Below are 14,883 nucleotides of genomic sequence, written 5' to 3'. Positions count from 1 at the left end.
GGAGGGAGAAACGCCAAGAAGCTCCGCAACGGTAACTCTAACGCACGGGATCCGGCGCGCCGTTCAACATCAACGGTTCGGTCTTGGAAAAAGAAATTGCGGGTACGCCCCGGCTCCCCGGCGCCGGGATCGGCCGTTGAGTGCTCGGCCAAGTTGCGACTTTTCACCGTCGTGACGTACCCGCGTGAAGCGGTCAACTAAGTACCTTAGCCGCGACCATTCATGACACGCGACATGCCAAGAACTTATAAAGTGTGTGTATCAATTGGCGCGCCGAGCCAGACTTTCTGAACAGTAGCGGCTGACTCTTGTTACATGCTTGCCCTTGTGAGGATAAGTGGCGGCAACTTGTTTCCGTTTCTTTTTTTTCTTGCGCTCGCCTGTTGCCGCACGGCTCGATCCCGTGCCGGCCTGGGCGGAGTTTCCCCGACGTCTATTTGATCTTTTGTACTTGGGCCCAGCTTTTTCCAACTTCATCTCTTGAACAACCTATTGTCAGCATTATTTCCTCCACTCATCCTTGGCCGGATAGGTTGTATGTTCAGTTCCTTTTCCGGTGTGCCTCGCAAGCGTCCAAACTTGTAGAATACAAGACTTCCGTCACTACATCTCTGACGTAGACACGTGTATACTCACTCGTGACGGCCCACGAGATACACCCTCAGTTATTCCCTGTCATCCTTCAACGGTGGACTGTGACCTCAATACCAAAACCTTGGCACCGGGGCCCCTGCACAATGCCGCCGCGGCGCACGGAGGACGAGCTGGTGCTCCAGCACCATGATGAGGATGCCGACACCGAAAGAGGGGAGTATTCAGACTCAGACGACGATGCGGACGAGGACACGCCGATGATGCTGGGCCAGACCGACGGTGCGGTGGAGGCTGCCGATGCGCCACTCTCAAATGCGCCCCCCAAGCCTCCGCCGCTACCTCTTGTCAAGAAACCTGAGAAGCCACCGCCCGTGGCCTGGCGCGATCTGCCAAAGAAGCAGCAATTGTTCGTGATCACGATGACAAGATTAAGTGAGCCTCTTGTTCAGACTTCTCTTCAGGTATGTATATTTTTGGTCTCATTTGAGTGCCTCTGGCGCAAAGTTCCAGAACGTGTTACAACCAAAATGTTATCACACATAATTCCTTATGAAAGAGAGGATTGTCTTGAGAGTACCCCCCCCCCCCCCCAACCCGCTAACACCGTCTCCAGTCCTACATGTTCTACCAACTCAAATGGTTCGACCCAACGCTGCCCGACTCAGTAATCTCAAGCCAGGCCGGCATCCTCCACGCCTCCTTCACAGCAGCGCAGTTCATCACAGCCATGATCTGGGGCCGCCTCGCAGACTCGAAGCGCTTCGGCCGCAAGACCGTCCTCATGATTGGCCTCCTCGGCACCTGTTTCTCCTGCATCGGCTTCGGCTTCTCCCAGTCCTTTGCGCAGGCCCTCTTCTTCCGCTGTCTAGGCGGCGCGACAAACGGCAACGTCGGCGTCCTGCGGACAATGATTAGCGAAATCGTCCGCGAAAAGAAGTTCCAGGCCCGCGCCTTCATCTTGCTGCCCATGACCTTCAACATTGGCGTCATCATCGGGCCTATTCTGGGAGGTATCCTCTCCGATCCGGCGGGGAGCTACCCTTCCTTGTTTGGTGATGTTGCTTTCTTCCGGAAGTACCCCTATGCGACGCCAAACCTGCTCAGCGCAATCTTCCTCTCCTGTGCTGCCCTCTCCGTCTGGCTCTGCCTCGAAGAGACCCACGACGCCCTCCGCGAAGAGGGCCCGGACCTCGGATCCCGCGTAGGATCAAGCATCGCCTCCCTCGTCCGTCGAATCGTTTCTCGTCGACGAAGAGGCTTGAACAGCAACGCAGACGCAGCCTACACGCCCCTCCACTCCAGCTCCGCGAGCACAACCGACGTCGACGTCGAACTCTCCCCGGAATCCGCACCACCACCGAAACAAAAACCCCGGCCCCGGTACCGCCACCGCCTCCCCTTCCGCCGCATCTTCACCCGCAACGTTCTCATGACCTTCTCCGCGCACTTCTTCCTCGCCTTCCACGTCGGCACCTTCAACGCCCTCTGGTTCGTCTTCCTCTCGACCCCGACCTCGGCCTCCCCCCCTCACCTCCCCTTCCGCTTCTCCGGCGGGCTCGGCATGCCCCCGCAGTCCGTCGGCATGGCCATGGCCATCCTCGGCGTCATCGGCATCAGCCTCCAGCTGCTCGTGTACCCGCGCCTGTCGGCGCACCTCGGCACCGTGAAGGCGTGGCGCCTGTTTCTGTATTTCTTTCCCGTGACGTATTTCTTGGTGCCGTACCTCGCCGTCGTGCCCACCACCGACGCCGCGCCGCCGCCGGGGCCGAAGGGCGGGCCGGCGATTTGGTTCGCTATTGTCGGGGTGTTGCTGTTCCAGGTGCTGGGGCGGACGTTTGCGCTGCCGGGGCAGACGATTTTGATTAACAACTGTACGCCGCATCCGTCTGTTCTGGGGACGATTCACGGGCTGGGGCAGAGTGTTAGTAGTGCGGCGAGAACGATTGGACCCGTGTTGTGCGGGTGGCTTTATGGACGGGGGCTCGAGGGCGGAGTGGTGGGTGCTGTGTGGTGGGGGTTGGCTGGTGTTGCGGTGTTGGGGGTGATGGCGAGTTGGGCTGTTTGGGAGGGAGATGGGCATGAGATTTGGATTGATGGAGATGAGGTTGCTGCTGAGGAGGAGGAGGAAGTGCATAGGCGGTAACAATGGGTTTGCGGTAGAGGGAGTGGGAGTTTGGAAGTCTGAATCTGGATATTTCTTTATTCTTTAACACACATTTATACAGCCTTCAGAGTAGAGTATAGTAATTCATGGATTTATATGTGTCATACGAGCCTTAGTAACAGGGTTGACTCGGAGAGATACGTAAATGATAGTGTAAACTACTATAAGGTAATTACATGTATGTACAAAGATATTCGCAAGGTAGCAGCTCTTCTACGCAGCTTACTTACCTCCTTAGGCCTACCGACATGTGGTGGTTTTTTTCCCGGCTTTACAGGCGCAAAAGAATGCCTACCGACATACTTACTTGATTTCGTATTTAGAGTGGACAGAATCATTCCAAATACTATGGAGTCAGATGCCAACTCCACGCGCCTATCAACTTGCCTCTCAGGTGAGGTAGAAAGGGTTAAGATGACGGCTCTGTCGTTCTGGATATTCCTCACTGCCTTCAAGTTTACTTGCCAAGCTGCTTAATGCTCAAACCAAAACCCTCTTCAGATTACAGACCCAAGTGGAGGAAGAAAAGACTCCAACGTAGGTACCAATGATTCCGTGGTGCAGGCAAGGCGTGACGCAGGGGCTTCGGGCTTAATACCAGTTTTCAGGTTTTTTCTTCTTTTCGTTTATTTCGGCGGACGACATGAGAGCCTGCTGCTGCGAGCCGGGAATGGAGTTTCAGGCTGTACCGTTGCCGCCAACGTGCTTGCTGGCCCTGCTACCTTATTCCAGGGTTGTCGATCTTTGACATACTATTGGGCGTTGGAGACTCAAGCGCGTTCTCGCAGCTTGGTGGAACGAGGCTGTTGGAAGTGATTGTGTGATTTATATGCTTGAAGCGCGGCAAAATCCTTGGCTCGACTATCGCCAGCCTGATCTTTTAAGGAGCCTACCGCGCCTAATCTCCCTCTCCCCTGGGCTCTTTTAGAGTATATCTCAAATATGTAGTGGTCATGCCGCTCATGCTTGGTCCGCTCTACTCTTCCTTCTGTGTGCTCTTTTGAGTCTTCATTGTGCTCTCCTTTTCTCCACGTCTACTGAGGCTAGTGAGCGTCAGTGACAACCCCTTCCTCAAAATGCGAACCGCTTCTGCCCATCTTCTTCTTTTTCTTCTTAGTTCCCTCTTTTGGAATTGCACCGGGTCCGCCGTCTTTTATACACCACCAGCTCCCGGCCCCCAATACGACTTTCGGAACAATCCTCAGTATGCGCTGGGCGAGATAATAGACATCCAATGGAGCACTGATGACCGGTTCATTGACTTGTTCCTTGTTCAAACGTCTCCGAACTTAGAGACCTTAGCCGCTCTGATTAGTAGGTCGATTTAATGTCAATTCGACGTGACCCCGACTTCTCTTCGTTACTTGACGTTCTTTCGATGTCAAGAAGTAATTCTAACCGGAACGGTATACAGTGGACAGGTACGTGCCTGTGACCTTCAAATGGCGCGTCAGCTTCGATGGCTTTCCGTCCTCACACGACCCAGATCTGAGTAACGTATACTATCTGCACTTGCAGGCCGCCGGTCAAAATGGTACCGGCGTTACGTGCCACTATTTCAACATCACTCGTAGCGATGCCTCATCAGTCTCACCGTCGGCGTTGTCGTCAGCCTCGCCGACCGCCGCACTTTCATCTTCAACATTACCGTCATCCGTCGGATCCCCGACGACAACGTCGAGCGCATTGAGCACACCAGAGCTGGGCCGTGATGGGCTATCGACTGGCGCAGTGGCTGGTATTGCCGTCGGAGCGACATTTGTTGGGACACTCGTTGTGGTGGGATTAGCGGCATTCCTGTTCTGGCGGCGGTGGAGGAACAACAAGAGGGGGGGAGGGGAAGAAGCAGCAGCGATAGCCACTGCGAACGATGGAAACGAGATACATGTCTACAAGAAAGACGTATCCGTGCCGTCGCGTGAGCTGTATGTTGAAAGTTCTCGACGCTTTGGAGCGGAGGCTTCGGAACCGCGCGAAATGAGGTTTGAGATGTCGGGTGATTCGATCGTAGGTAAATGAAATGCGGAGTTTAGTCAAGCTGGCGGAAGTCGTGACTGCTTATGACTAAGATTCATTCAAAGGTGAAGTATATCGTCTCTTAGTTTCGGGGATCACGTCGTTAACGTGAAGGATAGATATATGGATATCCTTCACTCTCGGTTAACTACATGACCAGCATAGGGATCTGAAGAGGTCACAGGAAATTCAGTTGATGAGGATAAGAAGCGGAGGTTGAAGAGTCACATGACAAGCGTAATAAATGATAGGCGTTTTCTTGAATTTGACAATCTGGATCGTAAGGCAGATTTCTCGACACAGAAATGAGATGTCTTTGAGCTTCTCACTTCTCAATCTCCATGGTTGGGCGAACTCCAGGTTTTGAATTCGCACTAGTAATGCGATGGCTTTGTGTGACACATCTGATTGGTGTCGTGTGCTGCAGTTCCTTTTCAGCTTCACTCCAAAACCGCCCAGGACGGCGCAACTTCATGCCGAGCCTTCTGCGGCTGAACATAGCGGTCACGCATTCGAGACATTTGATCGATCTTCTTAGCGTAACGGTCTCAGACAGCCAAGGATATCAAAATACCCACAATGCCCTCTCAAATCTGTTCTTGAATGCTGAACACGACATCGTCCCCAAGTCGTGATATTGAGCAACGAAAGACAAACATGGATTACAGCAGACAACCATACTTTCCACCTCCGCCAGGTCAAGCTGGGAATCCACCGCCGCCGATACCACCACGCCCAGAAACAACGACACCAGCAGTTTCTCCTCCTCATGACTATTCGCAAGGGCAATTCCAGCATGCTCAAACTATACAAAGTCCTCAATATGGCGGTCAACATCCCCAACAAATGTACCAGCCCACATACGGCGCTCCTTCTTACCATCAGAGTCCCCCCAACAGTAACAATTACCATCAACCAAGCTCCGTAAGCCGACCTGAGTCAACTCCTCAGAACTCTTATTCGAACGGCCAGCCTCCCTACGCCCAGCCGTACTCACCCTCAGCAACGTACACGCACCCTAACCAAGGACCATCATCGTTCCAGAGTCCTAGTCTATCGAGTGCTCTGCAACAGGCAACCTCATTGTTTTCAGACAGTGACAAAGTTGTCAAGTCTTATCATGGACTCAAGAGCAAAGCTAGAGCCAAGTTCACCCAATTCGTCTCGCAGGCTGTGACACCTTCTCAGCCTACCTACAACCCTCAGGTTCAGTACGCTCAGAACCACAACTCACCGTATACCCCTTCACCATCGTCTCCATCTCCCGTTCATACTCCCGGCGTCCAATACCATCAAACTCAGCAATCTTACTACCAGCATCCGAGCCCAATAGAAAACTTAACAACTCCACCAGCACAGTCTCCTTACTATGACCCGACCCCTTCTCAGGAACAGGCCTATCCTGTACCATCTCATAGTCCAGCTGTGCTGTCACAGCAACGAGATCAATATAGTCAACAGACTCAAAAGGATTCATCTCCTCATCATCTGGCTCATATCCCACAAAACCCCGGGAACGATGGTTCATCTGGCATGCCGACACCCAGCGCCGTCTTTTATGGGAATGACAATCCCAATTCCGCCGTTCAGCAACACACTGTATCTGCAGCTTCACCAACAACTCACATACCGCCTGTGGTAACACCGCAGCAACTTCCTGAGCATCAGCAGTATATTCAACATGTCCAGGAAGGAACCTCTCGCCCAATTGAAGCTACACAAGAGCCAGGAAGACCTACAGCAGGCGCTATTCATCCTTCGACCTCGCTGATAGAAGTCAATACCGCTGAATGCCCACCTTCTCAACCCCACATTGCCGAGAAGGTCGCTCATGTTTCTCACGAGGAAGTACCAGCAACCAGTACAGTCGATAATATCTCCATCATGCTCGGCAATGTCAGCATTCGCGAAGCCACTTCATCCCAGAGTAACCCTCCGGCGCCTGACGATGTTGATTTCCATGATTATAAGAGAGCCGTTCCCCGTGTCACCGAAGATGGGGAGCCCAACACAGTCGTCTGGGAATGCCCAGCAGACCGAGAGGTCAAGTATGTAACAGACTGGTATCATATACCAGACATACCAAACTTCCTCGTCTGCACACACTGCCACGAGAGGTGCCTTGCACGAACACCCCTAGAGAACTCTTTCAAACGCACCCGTCAACCGGAAGGGCGTTGTCGGTTCAATGCTCCCCGCATCACCAGACTCCTGCTACCAGAGTGTCTCAAGCGCAGAGATATCACTCCTCTGCGGGAATTCATGACCGCTCGACTCGATGTCCTGGACTGTAAAGACGCCTCGGGCGCCGATGGCTCAGCAGGAATCAAATGGTTCAAACCGCTTGACGACAGACTCGATGGCTTCGTATCTTGTGAGGCTTGTTATCAAGATGTCGTGCTGGCAACGTCGTTCCGTGACAAATTTGTTCCGCACGACTCACCCCAAGCATCTGATGCCGTCTGGGCCTGCGACGTCTGTCTTCCCTTCATGAGTCGATCCATAGTCAGACTTTCCAAATCAGGAGCCGACGGCTGGAACTCGTGGGTAGAAGCAGCGGCGAAGCACATTGCTCTCCCTGAATGCGACAAGGGGCCCGTATCGCCCTCGTCCAGACGCTGGATGCGACTGCGTGGCGAGCAGCATCCGGATTTCAAAATGTGTGAAAAGTGCTACGAGAAGCATGTGGCTCTGACGACACTGGAAAAGGACTTTGAATCCATTCCACATGTGCCGAGTCACACAGGGTTGGACTGGATGGATGCCGCACTGGGCTATACAACGACGGAACCTACACCCATCACATGCAGCATGAACAGCTTGCCCATTGAAGTCGCGCTCACAGACGCCAAGGACTTTCAGGACATCAACGTTCTCTATCGTGCTCTGGAGGTCATTCTCTCCTGCCCACCGTGTACCGAACGGGGCATCATCAACGGCACGTGGTACACGTTGACCGGCGGCGGCTGCGACGGCTATAGGATCTGTGCACCATGTCACGCTGCGTTCATCACACCGTTCGGACTAGATACATTCTACGAGAAATCCCAGAGCGAGGAAGCAGGGGGGACCTACTTCTGCAGCTTCGAGCGGTCCTCCGCCCCGCGATGGGTCGAACACATGAACCGCAACGCCGAAGCCGTCGAGACTGGCGTCTGGTCCCGCTACTCCGTCTTCGTGCGCAAGTTCGCCGGCGTCCCGCACTGCGCCAAGGAGAACCTCGTCGACAACCGCCGCTGGTACGGGTGGGACGACTGCACAATCTGCCCCGAGTGCTACATCACCTTCTGCCAGGAGAGCTCGCCGCCTCCTCCCAGTCTGACAAAGGAATTCAACAACGACCTCGTCGTCGAGAAGAGGATGTGCTGCCTGTACTCCCCGCGCATGCGGCAAAAGTGGATCGAGGCGTGCGAGGCGGGTAACGCGGAGGCGCTGATCGAGTTTTCAAGGGTGCGGCACGGGGTTTGGGTGCAGACTGTGCTGCAGGTCCAGGCGCTTCGCCAGATGCAGGATATGCAGATGATGAATGCAATGCATGCGGGATTCATGAGTGTCACGTACCAAGGTATTGAGGGCATACAGGTGGTGTCTGGCACGACAGATGGGTACGAGCATGGGAATAGTCAACTTGGATGGCATGCGACGGAGGCGGGCGCAACGAGTGCAGCTTTTCGGAATCAGATGCAGGCTGGGATGGCTCAGTCTAATAGTTCGAATACGTGGATGACGATATGGCAGTTATTGCTGAAATGGTCAGAGTTTGAGTAGCGGGAGCGGGCCATGGCAAGCTGGGCGTGCTGTCTTCGCTAGTTTCTCTATCCGATTTCATCATGAGCATCGTTACTTTGGTGACAGCCTAGCTATGTTATTCGCCAATGGTATTCATCATCTCTTACATCCGCGAGACTAACTTACATCCGAGAAATACAGCCATGCTAAAGCAAAGTTTTACCGAACAAATCTTATTCAAAGCTTCAAAGATAGAAGACGGACCCGAAGAGCTGCTTAATCCTACATGCGTATCGGGACTCGGTTGAGTCCTGCCAGATTCGCGTCTATATTTATGATGTGAGACAACAGTTCGTGGAAGATATGAATTACATCAATGTGCATTTGCAACCGTATGCACACCAACCTCAGCAACCCCAGATTCTACGACGGAACAGTCGGCTCAAAAACATCTTCCAAAACATCAACAACACCACTCATCCAGCTATCCCACGACGCAGGATCCTCCTCATCCTTGTAAAATTTGAGCCATCTCAGCAAAATACGGTACGACCCCTTCTTCAACCCCAAGCCTATCGTAGCCGTAGCATCGAGAATGCTATACGACCACCCAGCCTGGTAACTCGTCTGCGGCAGCCACCCATTCTGAATCATGTTGGAGCCGAGTATATCCACGCCCGCAACCGTGCCATTCTCCTTCATCGACGTCTCCGTGAGGTTATCGAACTTGACGCTGGGATCGAAGCCGTACCACGTCGGCGTAAAATTCGTGCTCGCGCGCACGATATCGAAGCGGAACTTGCGCACCGGCTGCAGCGAGGTGAAGAGCGCGACCGGATAGTCTGGGTACTGGAACGAAAAGGCGCGGTAGTTGCCAATGTCGGCCTTATCGCCATTGGCAAAGACCTGCGGGGCCGAGAGAGGATCACGCGTCGGCGTCAGGGCGTTGACGCGCTGCTCCGCGGTGATGTTCCTCAAGCCGACGACGGCCGTGCTGCTGTAGTTGTAGGCTGGGCCCATGTACGGGATCGTGAAGGTCTCGTTGGTGGAGGAGGAGATGTCGATGAAGCCGGAGAAGAGCGGGACGAGGCTGGCGTCTGGTAAGGACGGGGGCGTGATTGAGAACGTGACGTTGGCGGAGCCGCCGGCTGGGACGGTGACTTGGCTCCCGCTCGCGAAGTCGATCTTGGCTGAGAAGGACGAAGGGATGTAACCGACTTGCGCGGTGCGGCTTGAACCCTCTGAGAATGGCGCTGCACCAGCAGCAGGAACGTTTGACAAGCTGTAGGTGATGTCGGTTCCTGACGGGTTGTCGATGGTAAAAGTAGCCTCCTCGACATCAACCAATTTGAACTCCCCTGGAGATATAACTGTTCCCGGGAACACGGCTTTGTGAGCCTGGATCAGACCCGCGCCTTGTTGGATTGCAGGTGCCATCAAATCATAGTCTGCCATGTTGACTTGCTTTGCAGTGGTTTGCATCAGCTCAAATATCTCTTCGACAGACAAGTCGGGATTTTGTGACTTGATCAGAGCATATACACCAGAGATGTAAGGCGTCGCCATGGACGTGCCGCTGATGATGCCGAAACCGCCGCTATTCTCCATGAGCGGGAACGTGGCTAGGATCGCTCCGCCTGGGGCGGCAACCTGGGGCTTGAACGCAAAGTCGGCGTTGGGTCCTAGGTGGCTGTCAGTCAATACATCAAGAAGAGCTAATTGCGATAATAGCGAGACATACCGAGACTACTAAAGTTGTTTGGAGATCCACCGCCTAGTTGATCTACCAGAAGAGGTGTCTGGGACTCAACAAGCAACTTGTACTGTCCGGTGCTCTTGGCCGCATTCGAGAGCGTCTCATCGATAACGCTGCCCATGGAGTAGACATACCCATCTGCAGTAAGAGACGGTGTTGGCACAGCGTGGCCTTCAATGAAGACATCATCGATGGTAGGATCCGGGTACGTAATGACACGAGTGAAGTTTGCCGCAGAGGCATATGTCTGGACCTGCGTCGGCGAACACGAAGGCCCTCTCTTGACGGCGACAATATAGTCGGAGATTGGCCCCTGAAGACTACTAGCTGGCGGATAGTCGGAAGCCGAGCAGCCAAACTTGTACGTGGACGTATTTCTCCCGGCCCAAGCAACGGGATACTCCCCCTCCGGGAAGGAATACAGCGCTCCGTAGCGGAACTCGGCACCGTTCGAGTCACGGATCGGGTACGTTGGAAACTTTGCATTCTCCACAGACGCAACGCCGAGCCCGTCATCCGCTCCGCCCGGCAAGTTGATGGAAAACATGCCTTGCGTACCAGAGTTGCCAGCAGCAGCGACAACAGCTACACCTTTCGCCCTCAGCGCGGCCACCGCAGCAGGGAGAATCGACCTGGGATAGCCCGACCAAGTCCCAAACTCTCCAATCGAGATACTCACAACGTGAGCACCCTCCTCAACGGCCCTCTGCATAGCCGCAACAATAGCATCGTCCGACGCGCTCCCATCGCACCCAAAGACGCGGTACATGCCCAGCGTCGCCCTGGGAGCAACGCCAACGAGACCGGGAAACACGGAGGCGTTGGAGGAAACCTCCATACCGATGATGCCCGCCACGTGGGTGCCGTGGAAGCTGTCAAAGCAGCCCGGTCTCGGATCCGGGCCCGGGTTCGGGGTGGAGTTGCTGAACCCGTAGTCGTCACCGACAAAGTCGTAGCCGAACTCGACCTTGCAGCCTTTTCCGAAGCAACCTCCCAGGGCCGGGTGCAGGTAATCGATTCCCGTGTCAATGACGGCGACGCGTACGCCCTCGCCGAGCACGCCCTTTGCGTGAACGCGGTCGACGCCCGTCATGGCGTGAGGACTATTCCAGTCAACGTCCGCCCTCCGTGAGAGTGAAGATTTGGCTCGCTCTCTGCTGCTTTCATAATTGCGGGTGGCGTGTTTTTCGTGACCTTTGCCGCTGGAAGGGGACCTCTTCACGTTACTGCTTGGGCGATGAGGGTGCGCCACGCTCTGGACGGGAACAACATTCTGGACACCCGGGAGAGCTCGCAACTTTTCACTGTCCGAGTCGTTGTCCAGAGAGACCGATACTCCGTAAAAGACGCTCTTGTCGGTGTACTCATATCGCACTCGTAGTGAAATGGACGCTTCGGCTGCCTTGCTGGCGAGATCATGCGGACCGATGCTGAGTCCTTCGACCGTGGAATCCGTGGACAACTCGACAAAGTACGTCTTCGGCACTGCTTGGGAGGTAGCTACAGCAAGACAGCAAGCCGCTGCCGCGGCGAAGTGGGCGACGAGACGCATCGTCGACTAGACGATTGGGCAGCTTCCCTTCGAACAGAAAAGTCTAAGAAAGACTCTGAAGCCTAGCCTGCCCCGAAGCGTATCCATTGTGCGACTTTGCTGTGATTTTAAGAGTTCAAAGTCCGACTGTCATGGGTCTTCGTCAATACGACACCGAGATAGCCGGTTGTGGGTCATAACGGAAAGGGCGGGGTCTTCTCGTATTTGGTAGATCTTATTTCCCTGGCCCAATCGACTGCTGTTTCTAGGCCGGGGATAGAATTAAGGAGAGCCCGCTTGTGGACCAGGGCGAACTTGCGGGAGCTAAAGCTCTTGAGGTTGTAGTCAAAGTTCTAGCGCAATATAGTCCTGAATTAGAAGAACGAATAGAGAGAACAACATGCCGTCTATTGCGGACATAGGTTTTCGTTATAAGCTCGATGAGAAATGGTTTATTCCTGTATTAAGGCAGTTGGCTTATGTATACTAGGCGGTTAAGTGGGAAAGGCATTCTAGCTCGCTCAAATTATCAACGCAATAACCAATGTGCCACAAGATGCAATGCTCTCCAATTCGTCATTGGTCGGCGAAATCGTTACAGGGCAGATTTATTTGTCTGGGTGTATCTTCAAAGTTTTGTCTCACCAATTTGTTCCTCGACCGGCCGCCATTGAGATCTCTCTGGCGATCATAGTCTGGACATGAGTTCATCACCAAACACTAAGCGTCCTTCCTCTTCATTCTCCACCATCTACCTCCACGATCGCACGCAGTGGCGTGATCTATTTCTTCTTCTGGCCAGCAACGACAGTGATCTCCTTGGGGAGCTCGGCCACGTAGGGCAGGAACTCGGGCCGACCGGGAATGTACTTGCGCAACACTTCGGGGACCTTGAAGCCATCGGGCGTCTGGTAGTTCTCCATGATGCAGCAGAGGGTTCGCTCGGTAGCGCAGAGGGTCTGTGATTTGGTCAGCATGAACATCACGTACACAACACCAAAAGTGGCAATGAGGGGACAACTCACAGCGTTGAGAGCGTGGACGTACTCCTTGCGGCCACCACCAGGGGCCTATGTGGGGCAAAATGTCAGCAAATCTCGGATTTAAGAGAATGACTATAGCTTTTGTGATGGAACTCACCTCCTTGGCCTTCTTGACACCGTAACGAACCTCGAGCTCGCGGGTCTGGTAGTCCGTGCCTATCCTAGATGTGAGCATTGCTGAACTGTAGTCTGCGAAGAAATTTGATCTTACAGTTGGAGCAGGACACGAGCTCCTTGTACTCCTGCTGGAAGGGGAACCAAGCCTCCAAATCATACTTCTTCGCGGCGGCGTTGTTCCTGATTCTGTCAGTAATCACTCCACAATTAAGCTCCAAGGGCTACTTACAGAGCACCAGAGACGATGGAAACAACCCTGTGTTTGTAAGTCAGTCTCAAGTTCCAGGCCTCTTGCTTGTGTAGCCTACCGGTAGGGAAGACCCAGGCTCTTGTAGAACTCCTCAGAAGCGGCAATCATCTCGTCAAAGTGCTTCCAGCTGTCTTCGGGCTTGCAGAAGATGAACTGCTCAATCTTCTCGAACTGGTGCACACGGAACAGGCCCCAGGCCTCCTTGCCGCTATACAGGTATATCATGTCAGTCAAAGTCTACAGAGGGGGATAAGAGCGTCATCTGGCGGGGTTTCGAACGTACTGCTTGCCGGCCTCCTTGCGGAAACATGTGCTGTAACCGGCGTACTTGATGGGCAGCTGACCGCCCTGGATCCACTCCTCGCTGTGAAGTGCGGAGAGGGGCTGCTCACTGGTAGCAATGAGGTACTTCTCTTCACCATCACCCGTAACCTTGTACCTGGAGAATCTGTCAGAACACTAAATGGTGAATTTCGGATTGGGGGGTCCGCCCTACAGCTCCTCGTCGAAATCCTCAAGCTGGGCGGTCTTGGCCATCTGGTTGCGGTTCATAAAGAAGGGAGGCTGGTTAGGGGTGTATCCCTTGTTGAAGAGGAACTCAAGACCGTAGTTGATGAGCGCCTGGTTCCTGTTCGCGGGGGTCAGCTTTCCTATTCCTACCGCATGCTTCACCCTTTCTTCTCCTCTGACCAAGAACGTACAGGAACAGTCCGTAGCCGGTCAAGCAGTATCCTCTGTGACCGACAAGCTTGATAGCACGCTCAGGGTCGTAGCCTGCGAGTCTGGTAACAATCTGGTGGTGGCTAAGCGTCTGCTCAGTCTTGGCACCGAGTCCGGCCTCGGGCTTCCATTCGCGCTCCGTGACGTTGTTGTCCTCGTTGTCGCTGACGGGGACGGACTCGTGAACGTAGTTTCCGATGCTCTTGGCCTTGGCGTTGAGCGTGACGAGCTTCGCTGTCGCCTCATCCTCCTTGTCCTTCTTCTGCTTCTGGAGATCCTCCTTCTTCTTGAGCAGGTCGTCGGCGTTCTCCTTGTTCTTCTTCTTCATGCCAATCTCCTTCTGCACGGCGTTGATCTCGCTTCCGATCTGCGTCGCAGAGTATTGGGTCTTGCGGTGGTCTATTCGGCTCCGGAGACGTTCGTGTTAGCCCACATTGTCCTTCCTCCCATGTGCGTGCAGCTATGGGCACAAGGCCTGGATGGATTGGAAGTTCGTACCATCCCACAGAGCGATAACCTCGTCGACGATCTCGACGGGTGCATGGCGACGGCGCTGGGAGTCGCGGATCTTCTCGGGGTCACCACCGCGCTCCTTGATGAAATCTTGAAGGTCGAGCATGATTGTAGCTTTTGGTGGGGGTAGAAAGGAGGATGGCGGGGCGGACTACAGTAAAGTGTACTCGTTAAAAAGGGCAATCCACACACGCGTTCCGAGAAGAGTACAGCTTACACGTTCCTTGAGACTGCGGATGGTTTGCAGCTGCGACGGCGTGACTCTCTCGAGGTGACTCAGGAGCGACTTTGGAGGGTGGTAAATTGTCGTTGCTGGATGGTGGTGGGGTTCTTTGGCGGGGGCGGGGCTGAGGCGGTCAAACGCAAGGGGTCTTTCGCGCCTGCCTTTACCGATACCTCGACCTACCTACGCGCTCATGCGACACATTTCAATCACTCAATGTACAGCCA

General features: G+C 54.1%; 4 protein-coding genes across 4 annotated transcripts; 2 read left to right on the top strand and 2 right to left on the bottom strand.

Annotated features, from left to right (window-relative positions):
* Nucleotides 1–247: 247 nt before the first annotated feature.
* HER10_EVM0002947 (major facilitator superfamily transporter) lies at nt 248–2,737 on the top strand (the record flags this gene model as incomplete). The annotated part of the gene is made up of 2 exons (XM_035472638.1): nt 248–1,055; nt 1,208–2,737. Exons 1-2 carry the CDS (start codon nt 738–740, stop codon nt 2,735–2,737), a joined length of 1,848 nt encoding a protein of 615 aa, XP_035338134.1. The 5' UTR covers nt 248–737.
* A 3,921-nt stretch (nt 2,738–6,658) lies between these two features.
* Nucleotides 6,659–8,542, top strand: HER10_EVM0011351 (uncharacterized protein; the record flags this gene model as incomplete). Its single annotated transcript, XM_035480784.1, has 1 exon — nt 6,659–8,542. The coding sequence occupies one exon, from the start codon at nt 6,659–6,661 to the stop codon at nt 8,540–8,542; it is 1,884 nt and encodes a 627-aa protein (XP_035338909.1).
* Nucleotides 8,543–8,838: 296 nt separating this feature from the next.
* Nucleotides 8,839–11,969, bottom strand: HER10_EVM0004010 (peptidase). The gene is made up of 2 exons (XM_035473670.1): nt 10,245–11,969; nt 8,839–10,185 (listed from the first exon to the last, which is right to left on the bottom strand). The coding sequence occupies exons 1-2, from the start codon at nt 11,809–11,811 to the stop codon at nt 8,927–8,929; spliced, it is 2,826 nt and encodes a 941-aa protein (XP_035338236.1). The 5' UTR covers nt 11,812–11,969; the 3' UTR covers nt 8,839–8,926.
* Nucleotides 11,970–12,257: 288 nt separating this feature from the next.
* On the bottom strand, nt 12,258–14,742 carry HER10_EVM0008351 (seryl-tRNA synthetase). Its single transcript, XM_035477876.1, has 10 exons — nt 14,419–14,742; nt 13,902–14,319; nt 13,697–13,828; nt 13,484–13,639; nt 13,259–13,408; nt 13,180–13,206; nt 13,045–13,130; nt 12,931–12,989; nt 12,816–12,860; nt 12,258–12,749 (listed from the first exon to the last, which is right to left on the bottom strand). The coding sequence occupies exons 1-10, from the start codon at nt 14,537–14,539 to the stop codon at nt 12,573–12,575; spliced, it is 1,371 nt and encodes a 456-aa protein (XP_035338650.1). The 5' UTR covers nt 14,540–14,742; the 3' UTR covers nt 12,258–12,572.
* Between the last annotated feature and the right edge of the window lie 141 nt (nt 14,743–14,883).

Source organism: Colletotrichum scovillei, assembly GCF_011075155.1.
Source record: "Colletotrichum scovillei strain TJNH1 chromosome Unknown Contig00001, whole genome shotgun sequence".
Taxonomy (NCBI): domain Eukaryota; kingdom Fungi; phylum Ascomycota; class Sordariomycetes; order Glomerellales; family Glomerellaceae; genus Colletotrichum; species Colletotrichum scovillei.
Note: the sequence above shows the minus strand (reverse complement) of the source record. Positions and strands in the feature narration are given on the sequence as shown.

Excerpts from the sequence above, each read along its gene's own strand:
- HER10_EVM0004010 (XM_035473670.1), bottom strand. The coding sequence starts at position 11,811 with ATGCGTCTCGTCGCCCACTTCGCCGCGGCAGCGGCTTGCTGTCTTGCT. Across the intron at positions 10,186-10,244 it reads AAACAACTTTAGTAGTCTCG|GACCCAACGCCGACTTTGCG; the intron begins GTATGTCTCGCT and ends ACAGCCACCTAG.
- HER10_EVM0008351 (XM_035477876.1), bottom strand. The coding sequence starts at position 14,539 with ATGCTCGACCTTCAAGATTTCATCAAGGAGCGCGGTGGTGACCCCGAG. Across the intron at positions 13,409-13,483 it reads CGCAAGGAGGCCGGCAAGCA|CGGCAAGGAGGCCTGGGGCC; the intron begins GTACGTTCGAAA and ends ATACCTGTATAG. Across the intron at positions 12,861-12,930 it reads GTGTCAAGAAGGCCAAGGAG|GCCCCTGGTGGTGGCCGCAA; the intron begins GTGAGTTCCATC and ends TGCCCCACATAG.